At 49.7% G+C, this 21,096-nt stretch overlaps 1 protein-coding gene across 11 annotated transcripts; it reads left to right on the top strand.

Moving 5' to 3' along the window:
• Positions 1-3,286: 3,286 nt before the first annotated feature.
• Positions 3,287-15,000, top strand: HES4 (hes family bHLH transcription factor 4). 11 transcript variants are annotated; one of them, XR_008996844.1, is made up of 5 exons: positions 3,287-3,758; positions 3,859-3,946; positions 4,035-6,682; positions 6,866-6,920; positions 9,319-15,000. XR_008996844.1 is itself a non-coding variant. In XM_036882649.2 (4 exons), the coding sequence occupies exons 1-4, from the start codon at positions 3,486-3,488 to the stop codon at positions 4,418-4,420; spliced, it is 666 nt and encodes a 221-aa protein (XP_036738544.2). In that variant the 5' UTR covers positions 3,307-3,485; the 3' UTR covers positions 4,421-7,750. The 11 variants fall into 11 exon arrangements, 2 of the variants coding, with proteins under 2 accessions (XP_036738543.2, XP_036738544.2); XR_008996843.1 differs by having other exon boundaries at positions 9,312-15,000; XR_008996842.1 differs by lacking the exon at positions 9,319-15,000 and adding an exon at positions 7,504-7,750.
• The last annotated feature ends 6,096 nt before the right edge of the window (positions 15,001-21,096 follow it).

Genomic DNA, 21,096 nt, shown 5'->3' with positions numbered 1-21,096 from the left:
GGCTGTGACGGCGGAGGGCACTCGGTGCTGCCGGCCTTGCCTGGGTCCTGGCCATCTGTCTCCCTGTCTCTATTCTGCAGCCCGGATTCCTTCAGCTCGCCTCTGCCACCTATGGATTCCAGCAAATGGCTAACAAATGCCTCGGGCCCAATGCCCGCTCCCTAGTGTCCCTGATATTCTGGATCCCCTGTGCCGGTGGGAAGTCGAGGGGTGGGATGAGAACGCAGCTACCGCTTCCACATCAGAGGTTGGGGGCCAGCACGCCCAGACAGCACTTGGCAGGCCCCCAAGGGACACTGAATGCAGGCTGTCCTGTAGTGGCGAGAGGGGAGGAAGACCCCCCACACATACCCAAGGCTGGCCTGGAAGACACCTCTGTCTTTCCCCACAGACCCCCCGACGGGCTGTCATCCTGCCGCGGACCTGCCCTCCACCCCCCATGACCAACAGCGGGCCCTGGAGATGGCCCTGAGACCGCCAGTCATCTGGGGCTAGGGCTGCTCTGGGTCCGGGATGGACAACTGGCCTTTGATGGCTCTGGGAAGCACCTCATCAGATGGAAAGCTGACACTCAAAGCCACTGTGCCTCTGTAATTGCTGGAGAAAGAAAGACATGAGGACAGGAAGGAAGGGGGCTGGAGGACAAGGCCACTTGCCCTGGGTCCAGGGCTTGGTGCATCCAAGCTACTCCAGCTACCACTGCTGTGTAATGAACACCAGAATGTCATAGTGAGCAACTGTCCTGCTCTGAGTCAAGAATTGGAACTGAGCATGTGGGGGCAGGTGGGAAGACAAGAAGTGGGTGTGTGGACAAGCTGCAGGTTGGGGTCATCTGGGGGTATGTCACTCACGGGTCTGGCAGCTGAGAACACCACTGGGCTCCTGACAGCAACACTTGCACAAGGCCTTTCTTTGGAGCCTCCCCATGTGTCCTTTCCGTGTGACCTGTCCTTGGCCTCTTTCTGGGGCCAGTTTGAGCTTCCCCACAGGTGTCATCTGGTTTCTGAGAGGGGGTGTCCCAAGACAGCAAGGTGGACATGTGTGGCATTTTTAAGATCCAGCCTCAGAAATCACATCCACCACTGCCCTGTCCTTGCTGGTTGAAGTCACAGAGTCTCATCAAGGACACACCATACCGATAAGTGGGGTGGGAGGTGGTGTGGCTGTCTTTGGAAAATAACATCTGCCTCCCAAGGATCTTGGCACCGTTTCCCACTGCAGCCCAGAATCCGCCCTCCCTGCTCAGAGCAAGGGAGCCCCGAGGGTTCCCCCAGAGATTAAGTTCAGATGTGAAGGCAGCGGGGGAGAGTCGGAGGGATCAGGCCAAGAGACACACTCCTGGAGCCAGTGGGGCCCAGCCCCGTGCGAAGGACGGTGTGACGATCCTGGGAGGGCCCACCGTGCTGTGGCCTGGAGGGGGCTCCCTGCTGGGCTGAGGCCTGGGAGGTTCCTGGAGACCCCCGGTGGGGCCCCTCCCTCTGCTGCAGGCCCCTGAAGACGACCCTGAGGGCACCCAGAGTGTGGGGGGTCCTGTGGGACAGGCAGTCCAGGGGCGCACAGGCAGCTTCCCTCTCTGTCCGGTTGTCTCCCACCTGCTTCTCTGGAGCAGAAACAGCGGCCAGAAACCCATAGGCAGTTCTTGCAGTGTGCTGGGTGCTTTCAAAGCTCTGATTTATTTTCTGGTGAGGAAACCGGTACTGGAAGGAAGGAAACCCATCTAACCACCAGTGAGAAAAAGAACAGTCCAGGACACGGCTCCTCAGGCCTGTCTTTCCAGTATGAAGCCCTGCCTGGTGGTCCCTGTGGGAGGCTGGGGGACCTGGCCCAGACTGGGACCCCAGGAGTGAGTGTTGGGCAGAGGCCAGCTAAACACGACACCCACTAGCGGACCCACGGCAGCCAAGGGCAGCTCCTCACAGCGCCGCCAGCTCTCTCCCTTGCTCAGTGAAGGAGTGCCCACGCTCTCCCGGACTCTCCCCGAGCCCGAAGCCCCCACGCACCTGCCTGCCCCTTCCCCTCAGTCTTCTTGCAGCCCCCGTGTCCCCTTTCCAATGTTGGGAATGCCGCTCCCTCCCCCTGGGGCCTTGCAGAGCTGCCTTAAAGACTTCACTCTGTGCAGAGAAAGGTTTCCTCCCCTGGCAACAAGCCCCTTTCTTTCTGTCACTTACAAAGGAGTGATTCTTTTGTTTGCCTTGGTCTCCCGCACCAGATTAGATACCCAGGGAGGAGCTGCCCCGGCCCCCAGGGCAGGTCGGACCCACCGTGGGCCTCTGGAACGCCTGAGGGATGGATTCAAGAGGGCCACCAGGCCCTGGTGAGCTGGGGACCCCGAGTACCCAAAAGACTCGTGCCTCTGCAAGGGAACTCAAACTGGAAGCAATGTCAAACAAGAAAATAAGCATAGCTCTGTTTCTCCCACTCTGCTACTTTGAAAAAAAAAAAATTAAAACAGTTGTGCCTCATTTGCTGTGCGCCCTACTGTGCAGGTGCCTAGTGCCCTGTCAGTAATCTAGAAGAGTGTGATGTCACCAGTCCCATGACATCTCCCCATTTTGACATCATCATCACCCACCTTCACCCTGAGGCATCGCCTCTGATTATTTAGTGACATCGCCAGCCTGACCAGTGACATCCTTACATTCTGTTCCATGACGTCATCGTGCCTGACTGGTGACATCACTACCTGCCCTGCAGTATCACCCGCGCTGGCCCTATGCCATCATTTAATTGTCCTGCGACGCCACCCTGCCTCATGACCTGGACCAGACGACCTCGCTCCTGCCCACGTCCACCGTGTCACAGGCCTTGCGTGGCGCTGTCCCAGGCGGCGGGGGTCCCAGGAGGCAGAGCGCGCGGCAGGGGGCGGGTAACACAGGGGGCGCGGGAGGCAGGAGGCGTGCGGACCGAGGGCGCTTGGCTCGCTCTCCAGGCCGTCTCCCTTTCGGGTCTCCCGCGCTGCCCGCCGCGAACTCGCACCCCAACCGCACGCTGGCCGCTCTGCGGGAAGGGGAGCCTGGCGGGTCCGCGCGGCCTCGGGCACCGCGGCGCGGGCCGGCCCTGAGGGGCGTCTACCGCCGCGCCTCGGGACCGCTGCGGCGGCGAAGGGGGACGGCGACCCTCCCGCCCCGTCCGGGCAGAGCCGGAGGGCGCCCGGCTCGCCTTTGTGGCCCGCTCGGCGGCTGGGCTGGGAGCCGGCGCGTGACTGACAGCGGGAGGGGGCGGGGCGGGCGGCGTCTCGTGGGGGGGGGGCGCGCGGCCGCTCATTGGCTGGCGCGAGTGTGGGAACGAAGGCCCAGCCGGGTTCACACACCCCGCGGCGCCCCGGCCTTAAAGGGCCGAGCGGCGGGCCCCGCGCGGGCCTGGAGCCGGGCACCCGCTCGGGAGGACGAGCGCCGCCGCCAGCCCGCCAGCCCGCCAGCCCGCCAGCCCGCACCCGGCCCCTGGCGGCGCGCTCCGCCTGGCACCGGGGGGCGCGGAGGCGCACCATGCCCGCCGACACCTCGGGGAGGCCGCGGGCAGGCGCGCTGGCCAGCGCCAGCCGAACGCCGAGCAGGCCCCGGAGCGCGGGCGAGCACCGCAAGGTGGGGACCTGGTCGGGCGACGGTCGGGAGGCTCGGGGCGGGACGAACGCGCGCGGGACTCAGCCACCGCCCGGCCCGCAGTCCTCCAAGCCCGCCATGGAGAAGCGGCGCCGAGCGCGCATCAACGAGAGCCTCGCCCAGCTGAAGACCCTCATCCTAGACGCCCTCCGGAAGGACGTAAGTCTGGGCGAGGGGTGAGATCGAGGGTCCGAGGCGCGGGGCCCGGAGCCTGGGGCGCCGCTGGGCCACGGGCCGCCCACACCAGCCCCGCCCCCAGAGCCCCCGCCACTCGAAGCTGGAGAAGGCGGACATCCTGGAGATGACCGTGAGGCATCTGCGGAGCTTGCGGCGCGTGCGGGTGGCAGGTGAGGCGCGGGCGGCGGCGGGGTGGGGGCGGCGGCGCGCGTGTCCCTGGCCGCGGGCACCGACCGCCTGTGCCCTGCACCCCCGCAGCCGCGCTCGGCGCCGACCCCGCCGTCCTAGGCAAGTACCGCGCTGGCTTCCACGAGTGTCTGGCGGAGGTGCGCCGCTTCCTGGCGGGCTGCGAGGGCGTCCCGGCCGACGTGCGCTCTCGCCTGCTCGGCCACCTGGCGGCTTGCCTGGGCCAGCTGCGGCCCTTGCGCCGCCCCGCCCCACCGTTGCCCAGTGCGGAGGCTCCGGCGCCTGAGGTCTACTCCGGCCGCCCGCCGCCGGCTGCGTTCGACGGCCCCTTGGCCCTGCTGCGCCCTGGTGCCAACATGGCGCTGCCCTTCTTGCCAGGCCTGACCGGGGCGTCCCCCGCTGCCCCCAGGCCGGGGCCGCAGGGCCAGGGCGCGCCCTGGAGGCCGTGGCTGCGGTGACGCCGCGGTGCTGGACATGTAGCGGCGGCCGTGCCCCGTTGTAGGGCCGCGGCCTTTGCGGAGACTGTACCAGAGAATATTTATTTCCAGAGGCCGCGTAAAGTTTTGCTTTACTTTGTCTTTGTCAAGAGGATCTTTTTGGTAGCGCTCACGGCTGGCTGTCCGAGGTTGGGGGTGGGCTGCTCACCACAGGCTGGACTCCTGGCGGGTTGGCCGTGGGGGCTTTGGAGAGCGCTTCCCCAGACTCTGCCTCCGCTGTCCCTGCCGGCCCCTCACCGTTTTCCTGCATCTGTTCTGGAGCCAGCCGCCTGCCTGTATTTGGGGGAGGGGGGCGGGGGGGTTCCCTTAAGAGGCTCCTGCAGGAAGGTGACATTCACCAGCTTTTCCAAAATGTATTCCAGTGTTGGGCAGCTGCTGTGCAGCCATCACTGAGCTCGTACTTTCTTTAAGAGACCTGTCCCACTCTGACAGACCCTGGGAGGTGGAGACCCAAGTGTCACGCTGTTGTCGCCATCCCCACCCACGCTGATGGAGCTGTGATGAGGGGTGACCGCACCCTGAGGCTTCAGTTCTGGCCTGGCCTGCCCCGTGCGTTGTTCTCATGGCTCAGCTGCCTGTGCCCACCCATGGACTGAGCCGGCCCCAGGCCAGTGTCTGCCCAGGAGAGGGGTGCCTGCAGAAGAGGGCGCCTGAGAACCTGGAGTGGGGAACTGGGGCACGGCTGGCAAGAGGCATTGAGTGCTGGGGCTCCGGGGTGCCCGTCCAGCTAGGTCCGCTCTGCCGTGTGCCCTGCACTGTCCTGGGAGGAGAGGTCTCTGCCTAGCCGGAGGGGCCTGGGGGTTCATCTTGCCGGGCATCTTTCCCAGGCACCTGCTGTGTGCTCGCCCTTCAGTCCTAGGCAGTGCGTAGGCTGCGCTGGACATCACGCCTGAGTCAGGGTCACTGTCCTGCAGTCCCGGGCCCCCCACGCTGCTGGGGCTCCATTCCAGGTGCAGTGGGGGGGGTGGTCTGAGTCACCTGCAGAGAGCCGAGCACCCCATCCTAGTCAAGATCCATTTTTCAACCGCAGCCGAGTTCGTCAGATGCCATCTGCTGCCTGCCTGGCCAGGGCCCTTCAAAGAGGAAGAGGGAGTCCCTGACAGAAGTTCCTCGTCTGCCTCCTTCTCTGGGCCTGGGCAGGGTTTCCCTGGGCCCTCCTGGTCTCAGCCACGCTTACCTGGCAGGGACCTCCAAGTCCCCCCAACACCAGTCATCTCCGTACCCCCACCCCCCACTTACTGCTTTCTGCTTTCTGGCTGCCTTTCCCATCTCCTGGAGCATCCAGGGCCTGGGGCACCAGTAGGACTGGACGATGAGGGGGGCCCCCTTGGGCAGCAGAGTTACAGAGGGTCTTGTTGCAGCTGGAAGTTCAGCTAGGTCTGGGGAGCTGCTCCAGGGACATCGGTGCAAAAGAGGAGGGGGTTGGGATGTGAAGCTGGGTGGGTGAGCAGGGGCGTGGTCAGGGCCTGCTGGGAGCTGGGCCCCCACAGGATGTGGGGAAGGGACTTGACCGCCTGCGTGTGGCCAGGGGGCCTGGGGGGGACAGCTGTCTGGGGAAATCACCTGGCACTCAGGTCACCACACTTCCCCCTCCCACGAGAGGGCAGGACAATCCCAGGCCACACTCCCGGCCTCCTGGCCCCTCCCTGCCCTCCTGCCCCCGCCCTTTACTTCCTGTGATCTCTTCTCAGCACTGTTGCTACAGGGACCTTTCAAGCAAGGACTTACCAGGACCCTCAGCCTCTGTGGGGGACCACGTGCTGTTCCCCAGGCAGGCTCCCTCCTGTCTGGTCCCTTGTACTCAGTGTCTCCAGTGGAATTCTCTCCCCACTTTCCCACCTGAGGCAGCCACCTCAGGCTTTTTGGGCTTCAGAGGCCAGGGCCACGTCTGTGCCACCCCACTCTGTCCCCAGCACCCGTTTGTAACAGCTCAATCCACACTGACCTAATCAATCGATCTGAATGAAAGACACAGCAGTGGGGGTGTGGGGAAGGGTATCACCCTGGGTCAGAGGGCCTGAGGAAGCACATCTAGGCTGAGGCTGAGCCCGGTGGCCCAGGGCTGCAGACTCCAGGCTGCCCCTTCTCAGCGGTGAGGGCATCTGGGTCTCAGGAATACCATCCTTGCCTCCAGCTGTGGAAGGGACCACCCCATCCCCATGCCCAGCCTGGACGCCTGCCTAGTCCAGGGGACCCTCTCAATGCTCTTCCATAGGCCCCAAGGTAGGATTTGTAGCCCAAAGTGTGGGGTGCTCCCCCCTCACACCAGGGGTCTCATCCTCCTTCCCGCTCTCCCCACTCTTCCACCCATTTCTTGCCCCCCCCCAGATAGCCTCTGAGTTATTCTCCTGTCCCCCCGCCCAGTCCCCAGGCTGGGCTATTTTTATCTTGGCTTTTGTCTTGCAGACACTTCCTGCTGAATAATAGATGGAACACCTTCTCCTGCAAGGCTCTGCGAAGGGTAGGGTGTGATGAGGACTTCCTGGGGGAAGGGGTGGCTGGAAGGCGTGCTGCCCACCGCCCCCACCAGGGGTGGGGAGTCTTCTAATACCCAGTTCGTGGTGAGGACAGTGCCAGTGAAGGTTTGCTGAATTAATGTACATGGTCAGCTGATCTGCCTGCTTCTGGGGGTGTTGCAACCCTGTGCTTATGGGTCTGTCTGTCTGTCTGCCAGTGGGGCCAGGATTGGGACCACATAATGACAGCAAATCAGAGGTGTTTGAAATCTGGAGAAAGAATTGGCCCTGTGGTGACAGAAGTGAGCCTGGCCAGGCCCTTGTAACTCCAGTCACTTTGAAGTCCAGGGTGGGGTTGGGCCTGGGGCTGCTTGGCACCCTGGCTTGTCAGGGTGAGGCCTTAGCAACCCCACAAAAGTTCCTGTGGGGGCCCGATTATCTCCAGGCCTCAGAAGGAAATGGGCTGTGGGTTGACAGCCTCCCAGCAGGCCCCCAAGAGCCTCCTCCTGGTATTCAGTCTTGTGGTGGGGCAGGGTTGGCCTGGGTGAGCGACAGGACCCGGCAGAGCTGATGGAGTGGCTCTGCTAGGCTCCCTGCCGCCCCCTCACTCCGGGGGAGGCCAGCTGCCCTTTGCTGCGGACCTGATACCCCCACCAACAGCAATGAGGGTGAGTTCAGAAGCGGACCCTCCAGTCCCTGAGCCCTCAGACAGTCTCCCAGCTGCCGCCAACATCTTGATAGCCGCTTGATGAGACCTGAATCAGACCCCCCACTGAGCAGCTCCTGTATTCCTGCCCCTCAGAAACTGTGAGAGAATAAATGTTTGTCGTTTTAAGCTGCTGAATCTAAGGTTAATTTGTTATGCAGCAATAAATAATAATACATATTATGTAAAATTTAAAATAAATATAAATAATGGTAGCGTAAACAGGTGACGTACCCATGAACACCGGGGGTCACCACCACTTGCCCTCGTGATGATGGGATTGTGGAAGAGGCTGGGTGGGGCGTGAGTGAGACTGGGACCGTGGGTGTAGTCAGAGTAGGGTGAGGGTGTCCTCCAGAGAAAAAGCAGAGCAGGTAATCACAGTCAGAACAATGTAACGATGTGCAAAGAAGTCCCTATCCAAACTCTGTGCTACGCATTACACAATGTCAGAGCCACACTAATTCTCTAGGGTAAAGATACCAGACTAGGAATATAGGCATCTTCAGTGAGATCAGTTAAAGCTCAAAAGGCCAGGAGCAACTTGGCCTGGAATGCTGAGTGTTCTGCAGATAAAGAGAAGTGTCTCAGCACAACCGGTGACTTCACTGTATCAATTTAAATCATGACACTGTAAACTTTACCTTCGCCTGCTCAAAGGCCCAGCTTATTTTTAACTGTACCTACGTGCTGTATTTCCTTCTGTGATCTTAATCAAGTAATCTGCAACCTAGGAAAAGACTAATTTAGTAAGCAAGCCCAGCTATAAACAGCCCAAGAAATTAAGAGGTACGATTCTTAACACATTTTAACAAACAGGCAACAGTCCAGCCCACCTTAGGGGCAGGGCAGGCAGCCTTAATTGACATACTCCCAGAGTATCCTGAGAAAGAATCAGAGCAGCAAATTTCTTCTGTTACTCATCAAACCCTGGGGTGTCTGGGCAGGGCTGAGGGTCATTTCTGTGGCAGTAACAAATGGGGCACCCTGGTTCAGGGCATAGGGTTGGGGATTCGCAGACCCCAGACTTCACACAAGGACAGGTGTGGGAGGCGCTTCATGCTGAGACCCACAGTGCCCCCCACCCTTGGTGGGCCTGGCTGCTTGCAGTGCAGACACACGGGCCACACTGTCCCTCTCTGGGGTGGTGAGCACGCATGCTTTCTGCAGTCCTGTATCCATCGCTACCAAAAAGCACCTGACTGCCGGCTGCCTCCGGGTGTCTTTGGGCTTACCTTCTGGCTCCCGCTGTGGGGGGGTGGGGCTCAGAAAAGAGTAAAAGGTCAGCCTGTGCTTAGCCCTCATCGGCCCCTGAATGCACTTGCAGAAAGGGAGGTGCACACATCTGAGCTAGCAGGCACTTCCCACTTCCTGCCCTCCCATTCTTACCTGCAGTGTGGGCCCAGAGGGTGAGCTTCCCTGTAGCAGCTGTGCCTAACAGAGGCTGCTGGGGAGGAGGGCTTCCCCAACTCCACTCTTCCCCTCACCTGGGTTTCCCCACAACACCCCACCTTTGCCCTGCCTAGCACAGTGAGTGGGACCTCAGCAGCCCCAGGTGTGAGGAGGTGCCACTGTCCTCTCTTAGCCCCCATGCCACTTATGAGATGACCGTGGTCTGTGCCAAACAGGGCTGGGGGCACCAGCCTGAGCACCCCCGACTCCTGACCCTCCCTTCTCATTGTCTCTCGAGGGTGCAGGCCCCGGCCAAGGTTTTTCCTCTACGTGGAGCAGGAGGACACTGGCTCTGAATGAAATGCCAAGGTGGGACAGGACATCAGCTGGTGGCGTGCACGTGCAATTTCCTTGTTCAATTCAGTTCTAGGAAAAGAGAAAGCTCCATGAATGCTTCCTTGGGAATGCGGTCTGCTGGATCGAGAGGTGAGGGTGACATCCCAGGAGCTGAGCCGACCAGTCTGCCCACTTAGAGTTGGCGATCTTTGGTCAGACTTTTCCTGGGAATACTTGGAGGAGTACAAAAATATCCAGCACCCAACGTGTTAAAATTTACAATGTCTCGCATCCAGTAAATAGTCACCAGGCATACAAAGAAACGGGAAAATATCCATAATGAGGAGAAAAATCAGTCAATTGAAAGCAACTCAGAAATGTCACAGATGATAGAATTAGTTAACAAGGACATAAAAACAGTTACTATAGCTGCACTTCATATGTTCAAGAAGCTGGGGGAAGGATTGAATGTGTTAGAAATATTGATGGTATGAAAAAACCCAATGAACTTCTAGAGCTGAAATTACAATGTCTGATGTGAGAAATGCATTGGAGGGAAGTAATGGCAGGTCAGACACACGGAAAATGCTGGTGAACAGCAACCATATAATTAAAAACTATTCAAAATAAAACAGATATTGAAAAACTGGAGGAAAAAAGATAAAGGAGCATTAGTGAACTGTAGGAGAACTTCGAGTGGCCTAATATGCATGTAACTGGAATCCCAGAAGGAGAGGAAGAAATAAAAAACAAGAAAAAATTGAAGAAATAATGGCTGGAATTTTTCCAGTCTTGACGCAAACTATAAACCCACATATCCAAGAACCTCAGCGACATTCAAGCATGAAGAAAACCCCATCAAGGAGCATCATGATCAAACTGCGGCAGCGCAGGAAGTTAGCCAGGCCAGTCAGGCAGGAAAATGCAAGAAGAGGCGCCCAGCTTGCAAAGGAAGAAGTGGCACGATCTATGTCCGAACGACATGACCTCACGTACGGAGAATCCTGAGAAGCCAACCAGAAGCTATTAGGAAGGATAAAAGAGTTCAGCAAGGTTATAAGGTACTAGATCAGTATTTCAGAAATCAATTGTATTTCTGTGGACTGAAAAACTGAAAATGAAATAAATCTATTCCATTTAGAATAACATCAAAAAGAATAAAATAGTTAGGAATAAAGTTAACAAAAGAAATGCAAAATGTATACTTTGAAAACCTATACAATATTGTTGAAAGAAAAAAATTTTTTATTAAGGTATCACTCTTACAAAGGTTTCACAAGAAAAACAATGTTATTATATTCACCCTTATTATCGAGTCCCCCACACACCCCATTGCAGTCACTGTCTATCAGTGTAGTAAGATGCCTCAGAGTCCCTATTTGTCTTCTCTGAGCTACACTGTCTTCCCCGTGACCCCCACACACCATGTGCACCAATCATGATACCCCTCAATCCCCTTCTCCCTCCCTCCCCATCTGCCCTCCCCAACCCCTCCCCTTTGGTAACCACTAGTCCCTTCTTGGAGTCTGTGAGTCTGCTGCTGTTTTGTTCCTTCAGTTTTGCTTTGTTGTTATACTCCACAAATGAGGGAAATCATTCGGTATTTGTCTTTCTCTGCCTAACTTATTTCATTGAGCATAATACCCTCTAGCTCCATCCATGTTGCTGCAAATGGTAGGATTTGTTTCTTTCTTATGGCTGAGTAGTATTCCATTGTGTATATGTACCACATCTTCTTTATCCATTCATCTACTGATGGACACTTAGGTTGCTTCCATTTCTTGGCTACTGTAAATAGTGCTGCGATAAACATAGGGATGCATCTGTCTTTTTCAAACTGGGCTGCTGCATTCTTAGGGTAAATTCCTAGGAGTGGAATTCCTGGGTCAAATGGAATTTCTATTTTTAGTTTGTGTGGAACCTCCATACTGCTTTCCACAATGGTTGGACTAATTTACATTCCCACCAGCAGTGTAGGAGGGTTCCCCTTTCTCAGCATCCTCGCCAGCATTTGTTGTTGTTTGTCTTTTGGATGTTGGCCATCCTAACTGGTGTGAGGTGGTATCTCATTGTGGTTTTAATTTGCATTTCTCTGATGACTACCGATGTGGAGCATCTTTTCATGTGCCTGTTGGCCATCTGAATTTCTTCTTTGGAGAACTGTCTGTTCAGCTCCTCTGCCCATTTTTTAATTGGATTATTTGCTTTTTGTTTGTTGAGGTGCATGAGCTCTTTATATATTTTGGATGTCAACCCTCTATTGGATCTGTCATTTAAGAATATATTCTCCCATACTGTAGGATGTCTTTTTGTTCTATTGATGGTGTCCTTTGCTGTACAGACGCTTTTTAGTTTGATACAGTCCCACTTGTTCATTTTTGCTTTTGTTTCCCTTGCCCGGGGAGATATGTTCATGAAGAAGCTGCTCATGTTTATGTCCAAGAGATTTTTGCTTATGTTTTTTTCCAAGAGTTTTATGGTTTCATGACTTACATTCAGGTATTTGATACATTTCGAGTTTACTTTTGTGTATGGGGTTAGACAATAATCCAATCTCATTCTCTTACATGTAGCTGTCTGGTTTTGCCAACACCATCTGTTGAAGAGGCTGTCATTTCCCCATTGTATGTCCATGGCTCCTTTATCGTATATTAATTGACCATATATGTTTGGGTGAATATCTGGGCTCTCTATTCTGTTCCACTGGTCTGAGGGTCTGTTCTTGTGCCAGTACCAAATTGTCTTGGTTACTGTGGCTTTGTAGTAGAGCTTGAAGTCGGGGAGCATAATCCACCTAGCTTTATTCTTGCTTCTCAGGATTTCTTTGGCTATTAAGGGTCTTTTTTGGTTCCATATGAATTTTAGAAGTATTTGTTTCAGTTCATTGAAGAATGCTGTTGGTATTTTGATAGGGATTGCATTGAATCTGTAGATTGCTTTAGTCAGGATGGCCATTTCAACAATACTAATTCTTCCTACCCAAGAGCATGGAATGAATTTTCATTTGTTAGTGTCCTCTTTAATTTCTCTTAGGAGTGTCTTGTAGTTTTCCGGGTATAGGTCTTTCACTTCCTTGGTTAGGTTTATTACTAGGTATTTTCTTCTTTTTGATGCAAGTGTGAATGGAATTGTTTTCCTGATTTCTCTTTCTGCTAGTTCATCATTAGTGTATAGGAATGCAACCGATTTCTGTGTATTTTGTATCCTGCAACTTTGTTGAATTCAGATATTAGTTCTAGTAGTTTTGGAGTGGATTCTTTAGGGTTTTTTATGTACAGTATCATGTCATCTGCAAACAGTGACAGTTTGACTCCTTCCTTACCAATCTGAATGCCTTTTATTTCTTTGTTTTGTCTAATTGCTGTGGCTAGGACCTCCAGGACTATGTTGAATAAAAGCAGGGAGAGTGGGCAACCTTGTCTTGCTCCCGATCATAGGGGAAAAGGTTTCAGCTTCTTGCTGTTAAGTATAATGTTGGCTGTGGGTTTATGATATATGGCCTTTATTATGTTGAGGTACTTGCCCTCTATACCCATTTTGTTGAGAGTTTTTATCATGAATGGATGTTGAATTTTGTCAAATGCTTTTTCAGCATCTATGGAGATGATCATGTGGTTTTTGTCTTTCTTTTTGTTGATGTGGTGGATGATGTTGATGGATTTTCGAATGTTGTACCATCCTTGCATCCTGGGATGAATACCACTTGGTCATGATGTATGATCCTCTTGATGTATTTTTGAATTTGGTTTGCTAATATTTTGTTGAGTATTTTTGCATCTATGTTCATCAGGGACTTTGGTCTGTAATTTTCTTTTTTTGGTGGGGTCTTTGCCTGGTTTTGGTATTAGAGTGATGCTGGCTTCATAGAATGAGTTTGGAAGTATTCCCTCCTCTTCTACATTTTGGAAAACTTTAAGGAGAATGGGTATTATGTCTTCACTAAATGTTTGATAAAATTCAGCAGTTAATTCATCTGGTATGGTAGTTTTGTTCTTGGGTAGTTTTTTGATTACTGATTCGATTTCATTGCTGGCAATTGGTCTGTTTAGATTTTCTGTTTCTTTCTAAGTCAGCCTTGGAAGATTGTGTTTTTCTAGAGAGTTGTCCATTTCTTCTAGGTTATCCAGTTTGTTGGCATATAGATGCATATGTCTTTTTGAATCTGAGAAGTTGTTTTCTTTGGGTAAATTCCTAGTAGTGGAATTCCCGAGTCAAATGGGATTTCTATTTTTAGTTTTTTGAGGAACCTCCATATTGCTTTCCACAATGGTTGAACTAGTTTACATTCCCACCCGCAGCTTAGGAGGGTTCCCCTTTCTCCTCATCCCCACCAGCATTTGTTGTTCCTAGTCTTTTCTATGTTGGCCATCCTAACTGGTGTGAGGTGATATCTTACTGTGGTTTTAATTTGCGTTTCCCTGATAATTAGCGATGTGGAGCATCTTTTCATGTGCCTGTTGGCCATCTGAATTTCGTCTTTGGAGAAGGGTCTCTTCATATCCTCCACCCATCCATTTTTTAATTGGGTTATTTGCTTTTTGGGTGTTGAGGCATGTGAGTTCTTTATATATTTTGGATGTTAACCCCTTATCGGATCTGTCATTTACAAATATATTCTCCCATACTGTAGGATGCCTTTTTGTTTTGCTGATGGTGTTCTTTGCTGTACTGAAGCTTTTTAGTTTGATGCAGTCCCATTTGTTCATTTTTGCTTTTGTTTCCCTTGCCCAAGGAGATATGTTCAGGAAAAAGTTGCTCATGTTTATATTCAAGAGATTTTTGCCTATGTTTTCTTCTAAGAGTTTTATGGTTTCACAACTTACATCCATTTTGAGTTTACTTTTGTGTATGGGGTTAGACAATAATCCAGTTTCATTCTTTTGCATGTAGCTGTCCGGTTTTGTCAACACCAGTTGTTGAAGAGGCTGTCATTTCCTCATTGTATATCCGTGGCTCCTTTATCGTATATTAATTGACCATATATGCTTGGGTTTATGGCTGGGCTTTCTAGTCTGTTCTATTGGTGAAAGAAATTTTAAAAGATCTAAATAAATGAAAATAAATTCCATGTTCATGGATAAGAAGATTTAGCTTTGTCAATATGACTGTACTTCCCAAATTTATCTATAAGTTTAACTGAAGTTCTAGCTAACATTTTTGCAGAAGTTGACAAGCTGCTCCTAAAATTCATATGGAAATTCAAGGGACTGATAATATCTAAAACAATCTTGAAAAAGAAGGGCAAATTTGGAGCACTCAAACTTCCTGATTTCTAAACTTACCACAAAGCTACAATAGTTGAGACAGTGGTACTAACATGAGGACAGACATATCGATTGATGGGACAGAATTGAGGGTTCAGAAATAAGCCTTCACATTTAGAATAAATCTTCATAAACTTTGGTATGGAGGACCTTAGGCAAAGCCTTCTCAGATACAACAAAAACAAAAGTTTTTGCAAGTGACAAAAGAAAAAAAAGATAAATAGGATTTCATGAAAGTTAAAAATGTTTGTGCTTCAAATGACATTATCAAAAAACTGAGAAGACACACAGAATAGGAAATAATATTTGCAAAACATGTATTGACAGGGACTTGTATTTAGAATATATGAATAACTGTTGACTATAACAATAATAAAAGACAATCTGTGAAAATTAAGAGATGCTTCACTGGCATGGTATGGGGAGGCCTGCAGGGGGAGCTCTCTCTTCCACCACTTCTCATCAACTGCAGACCCCACCTAAGACAGAGACATCTTGCAACTATTTTGGGTATTTTTCTGCTTAGTAGGAGGAGGGAAGAGTTTCTGCCTCCCACAGCAACAGTCCAGCCAATGAGAGATGGTCACAACTGAGCCAACGAGCAGCCACAACACATGCCCCCCACCCCATCCTCGCCAACTCCCAATGGGCTTTCTGCTTAGAACAGCCCCAACTCCTCCTCTCTCTATAAAAGAGCCACCTCTTTTCCATTCTCCAGATTTGCCTGTGGTTTTGCCAAAACTTTCTTGTCTGAAATTGCAATTCTCTGCTGTTCCCAAATAAACTTATTTTTGCTAGAAAAGTAAATTATAGTTTTACTTGTAAGGTTAACAAACTCAACTAAAAATGGGTGAAAAATTGAACATTTCTCTAAAGATATATAAATGACCAATAATCATATGGAAATATGCTCAACATCATTAGCCATCAGGAAAATTTAAATCAAAACTATAGTGAGATACCACTTCACACCCACTAAAACACCTATAATTAAAGAGACAGATCATAACGAGTGTAAGCTTATGGAGAAATTGGAACATTTACACATTGTTGGCAAGAATGTAAGATGGTGCAGCCACTTTAGAAAACAGCCCAGAAATTCCTCAAAAGGTTAACTATAGAGTTACCGAGTGACCCAGCAATTCCACTCCCTGGTGTACACACAAGAGAAATAAAAAACTTGTGCACAAATGTTCATAGCAGCATTACTCATAATAGTTAAGAAATAGAAATAACCCAAATGTCCATCAACTGTTGAACAGATAAATTAAGTATGCTATATCCATGCAATGGAATATTTATTTGGCAATAAAAAGGAATGAAGTACTGATATGTACTATGACATGGATAGACCTTGAAAATATGCTAAGTGAAAGAAGCCAGGCACAAAAGGCCACGTGTTGTATGATCCCACTTATGTGAAATATCCACAACAGGCATAGATTAGTGGTTTCTTTGAGCTGGGAGGGAGGTTGAGGGGAATGGGGAGTGACTGCCTCTGGGCACAGTCTTCATGCAGACTGATGAACATGTTCTAGATCTGACGGTTGCACAACTCTGTGACTAAAAGCCATTTAATTTAAGTGGGTGAACTGTATAGTATACAAATTATATACCAATAAAGCTGGTAATGCCCTCCCTACAGAAACAGTAATAAAGAGAAAAATTTAAGAGCAATTAGAAAGAAAAAGATAAATTGGCAGATTTCTTGTTGGAAACAATGCAGTTAGGAGACAGTACAACAGCATCTTTAAAATACTAAAAGTATATCTTTAAAGTACTAAGAGTAGTGTACACTTTAAATATGTACAGTTTATTATATGTAAATTATACCTCAATAAGACTATTAAAAAAGTTTAAGGAGACCCACCCATACCTGTATGGTCAGTTGATTTTCAACAAAGGTGGAAAGACAATTCAGTAAAGAAAGAAGTCTTTTCAACAAATAGTATGGGAACAATTGGGGACACCCCTGTGCATAAAAATTACCTGGATCCTTATCTCACACCAAATACTCAGATTAATTCAAAATGGATCATAGACTTAAATGGAAAGCCTAAAACTATAAACCTTTTAGGAGAAAACAGAAAATCTTTGTGCCCTTTGGTTAGGCAAGGATTTCTTAGGTACAACATGAGAAGAACAATCTATGAAGGAAAAATTAATAAATTGGAATTCATCAAAATTAAGAACTTCTGCTCTTCAAGAGATATTGTTAAGAAAATGAAAACTTGAGCCACAGACTAAGAGAAAATATTTTCAGTTCCCATATCTGGTAAAGCAACTATATGCAGAATATATAAAGAGCTCTCAAAACTCAACAACAAGAAAACAATTCAGAAAATGGGCAAAATATTTGGTCAGTCATTTCACAGAAGAGATGTGTGGATGGCAAATAAACACATGAGAAGATGCTCAACATCACTGATCATCAAGGAAATTCAGAGTAAAACCACATCGCCATACCACTCTATATCTGATGGAATTGCTACAGTTAAGAAGACTCAGGGGATCACGGGAAGATGGTGGCGTGAGTAGTTCAGAGGAAATCTCCTCCTCAAAACATATATATTTATGAAAATACAATAAATACAACTATTCCTAAAAGAGACACCGGTGGATGCAGTACAACAGCCAGGATACATCTACATCTACGAGAATTCAGCATCACACGAAGGGGGTAAGATACAAGCCAAGGCCAGGCGGGACCCGAACGCTCCCCAACCCCAGAACCCGGCAGGAAGAAAGGAGTTAGAACAGGAAGGGAGTGAAAGCCCAGGACTGCTAAACAACCAGCTCTAGAAATCCGCACCTGGAGCGTAGACACAAAGTGCATGGGGTGCTGGATATTAGAGAAACAGAAAAGCAAAACCTGTGGGCAGGTCCCTGCAACCGGCGCCCCTGAGACAAAAGAAAAGCACGTGCTTTCTGCAAGTCTTAAAGAGGCAGGGACCCAATAGCTGGATGAAGTTGTTACGGCACACTTAGCCAGAAGCTGGGAATCCCAGGGAACCTTAGGCGCCCTAAGCCCCGGGGAGGCAGTACAGTTCTGAAGCCCCTCATGGCACTAAGCAGGCTGCCAGTCGTTCCTCCAACTGACGCGGACCCCGACACACCGGCCCAGTAGTGGGAGAGTGGCAGCGCGTGCCGGGGGCAGCGGTGCAGGAAGGGACCGGGAGCAGATCGCATGTGCCAACGGCGCCAGAGGGGACCAGGAGAGGCTTGTGCGAGCCTGCAGCAGCGGTGACTGAACAGTCCGGGTGTGGCTCACATGCACCGGCGGCAGTGGAGCCAGAGGAGCCCGGTAGAGCCCTGCGCGCACCTGCAGCAGAGCCAAAGGGAGCAGGCGCACTCCCAGCAGCCGACTGGAATCCCAGCCCAATGCACAGCTGCCCGGGCCAGACCCAAAGGCTGCTGCTGGCACACAGCTTCCCGGCAGGGGCACCGCTATCATGGAGGAGCGCACCTGGCGTGCCTGCCACTCCCCACAGGGCTCTGTGCTGCTCTGAAGGAGACCCCGCCCACAGCAGCTTAGGGGACTAACCCGGTGGCTGCTCCAGGAGTGCGGGTAACCATCACAGGCAGCGGGGAAGGGCAAGGCATCCAGCAAGCAGGAAAGGACTTTCTTCTCCCAGCTGACACACCTGCAACCTGCCTACAGCCACCGCTATCACCATGAAAAGGCAAAAAAATCTGCTCCAGTCCAAGATAGTTACACCTGAGAGAGGATCTACAGAGACAGACCTAACCAGTCTCCCTGAAAAAGAATTCAAAATAAAAATCATAAACGTGCTGACAGAGCTGCAGAGAAATATGCAAGAGCTAAGGGATGAAGTCCGGAGGGAGATCACAGATGCCAGAAAGGAGATCGCAGAAATGAAACAAACTCTGGAAGGGTTTATAAGCAGAATGGATAGGATGCAAGAGGCCATTGATGGAATTGAAATCAGAGAACAGGAACGCATAGAAGCCGACATAGAGAGAGACAAAAGGATCTCCAGGAATGAAACAATGTTAAGAGAACTGTGTGACCAATCCAAAAGGAACAATATCCGTATTATAGGGGTCCCAGAAGAAGAAGAGAGAGGAAAAGGGATGGAAAGTATCTTGGAAGAAATAATTGCTGAGAACTTCCCCAAACTAGGGGAGGAAATATTTGCTCAGACTACGGAGGCACACAGAACTCCTGAGAGACGGGATCCAAGGAGGACAACACCAAGACACATAATAATTAAAATGGCAAAGATCAAGGACAAGGAAAGAGTTTTAAAGGCAGCTAGAGAGAAAAATGTCACCTACAAAGGAAAACCCATCAGGCTATCATCAGACTTCTCGACAGAAACCCTACAGGCCAGAAGAGAATGGCATGATATATTTAATACAATGAAACAGAAGGGCCTTGAACCAAGGATACTGTATCCAACACGACTATCATTTAAATATGATGGTGGGATTAAACAATTCCCAGACAAACAAAAGCTGAGGAAATTTGCTTCCCACAAACCACCTCTACAGGGCATCTTACAGGGACTGCACCAGATGGGGGCACTCCTAGAAGGAGCACAGCACAAAACACCCAACATATGAAGAATGGAGGAGGAGGAATAAGAAGGGAGAGAAATAAAGAATCTCCAGACAGTGTATATAAGAGCTCAATAAGCGAGCTAAGTTAGGCAGTAAGATACTAAAGAGGCTAACCTTGAACCTTTGGTAACCACGAATTTAAAGCCTGCAATGGCAATAAGTACATATCTGTCAATAATCACCCTAAATGTAAATGGACTGAATGCACCAATCAAAAGACACAGAGTAATAGAATGGATAAAAAAGCAAGACCTATCTATATGCTGCTTACAAGAGACTCACCTCAAACCCAAAGACATGCACAGACTAAAAGTCAAGGGATGGAAAAAGATATTTCATGCAAACAACAGAGAGAAGAAAGCAGGTGTTGCAATACTAGTATCAGACAAAATAGACTTCAAAATAAAGAAAATAACAAGAGATAAAGAAGGACATTACATAATGATAAAGGGCTCAGTCCAACAAGAGGATATAACCATTATAAACATATATGCACCCAATACAGGAGCACCAGCATATGTGAAACAAATACTAACAGAGTTAAAGGAGGAAATAGAATGCAATGCATTCATTTTGGGAGACTTTGACACACCACTCACTCCAAAGGACAGATCCACCAGACAGAAAATAAGTAAGGACACAGAGGCACTGAACAACACACTAGAACAGATGGACCTAATAGACGTCTATACAATCTACATCCAAAAGCAACAGGATACACATTCTTCTCAAGTGCACATGGAACATTCTCCAGAATAGACCACATACTAGACCACAAAAAGAGCCTCAGTAAATTCCAAAAGACTGAAATCCTACCAACCAACTTTTCAGACCACAAAGGTATAAAACTAGAACTAAATTGTACAAAGAAAGCAAAAAGGCTCACAAACACATGGAGGCTTAACAACATGCTCCTAAATAATCAATGGATCAACAACCAAATTAAAATGGAGATCCAGCAATATATGGAAACAAATGACAACAACAGCACAAAGCCCCAACTTCTGTGGGACGCAGCAAAAGCAGTCTTAAGAGGAAAGTATATAGCAATCCAGGCATATTTAAAGAAGGAAGAACAATCCCAAATGAATAGTCTAATGTCACAATTATCGAAATTGGAAAAAGAAGAACAAATGTTGCCTAAGGTCAGCAGACAGAGGGACATAATAAAGATCAGAGAAGAAATAATTAAATTGAGGAGAATAAAACAATAGAAAAAAATCAATGAAACAAAGAGCTGGTTCTTTGAGAAAATAAACAAAATAGATAAGCTTCTAGCCAGACTTATTAAGAGAAACAGAGAGTCAACACAAATCAACAGTATCAGAAACGAGAAAGGAAAAATCACGATGGACCCCACAGAAATACAAAGAATTATTAGAGAGTACTATGAAAACCTATATGCTAACAAGCTGGAAAACCTAGGAGAAATGGACAACTTCCTAGAAAAATACAACCTTCCAAGACTGACCCAGAAAGAAACAAAATCTAAACAGACCAATTACCAGCAACGAAATTGAAGCAGTAATCAAAAAACTACCCAAGAACAAAACCCCCGGGCCAGATGGATTTACCTCAGAATTTTATCAGACATACAGAGAAGACATAATACCCATTCTCCTTAAAGTTTTCCAAAAAATAGAAGAGGAGGGGATACTCCCAAACTCATTCTATGAAGCCAACATCACCCTAATACCAAAACCAGGCAAAGACCCCACCAAAAAAGAAAACTACAGACCAATATCCCTGATGAACGTAGATGCAAAAATACTTAACAAAATATTAGCAAACCGAATTCAAAAATACATCAAAAGGATCATACACCACGACCAAGTGGGATTTATCCCAGGGATGCAAGGATGGTACAGCATTCGAAAGTCCATCAACATCATCCACCAC

Source organism: Manis pentadactyla, chromosome 4 (genome assembly GCF_030020395.1).
Source record: "Manis pentadactyla isolate mManPen7 chromosome 4, mManPen7.hap1, whole genome shotgun sequence".
NCBI lineage: Eukaryota > Metazoa > Chordata > Mammalia > Pholidota > Manidae > Manis > Manis pentadactyla.
This window is presented reverse-complemented; position numbering and strand designations above follow the sequence as displayed.

What these genes read in the sequence shown, in the direction of transcription:
- HES4 (XM_036882648.2), top strand. Translation starts at nt 3,486, where the DNA reads ATGCCCGCCGACACCTCGGGGAGGCCGCGGGCAGGCGCGCTGGCCAGC. An exon ending in TAGACGCCCTCCGGAAGGAC is followed by an intron (nt 3,759 to 3,858) that starts GTAAGTCTGGGC and finishes CCCCGCCCCCAG; the next exon opens with AGCCCCCGCCACTCGAAGCT. An exon ending in GCGGCGCGTGCGGGTGGCAG is followed by an intron (nt 3,947 to 4,034) that starts GTGAGGCGCGGG and finishes GCACCCCCGCAG; the next exon opens with CCGCGCTCGGCGCCGACCCC.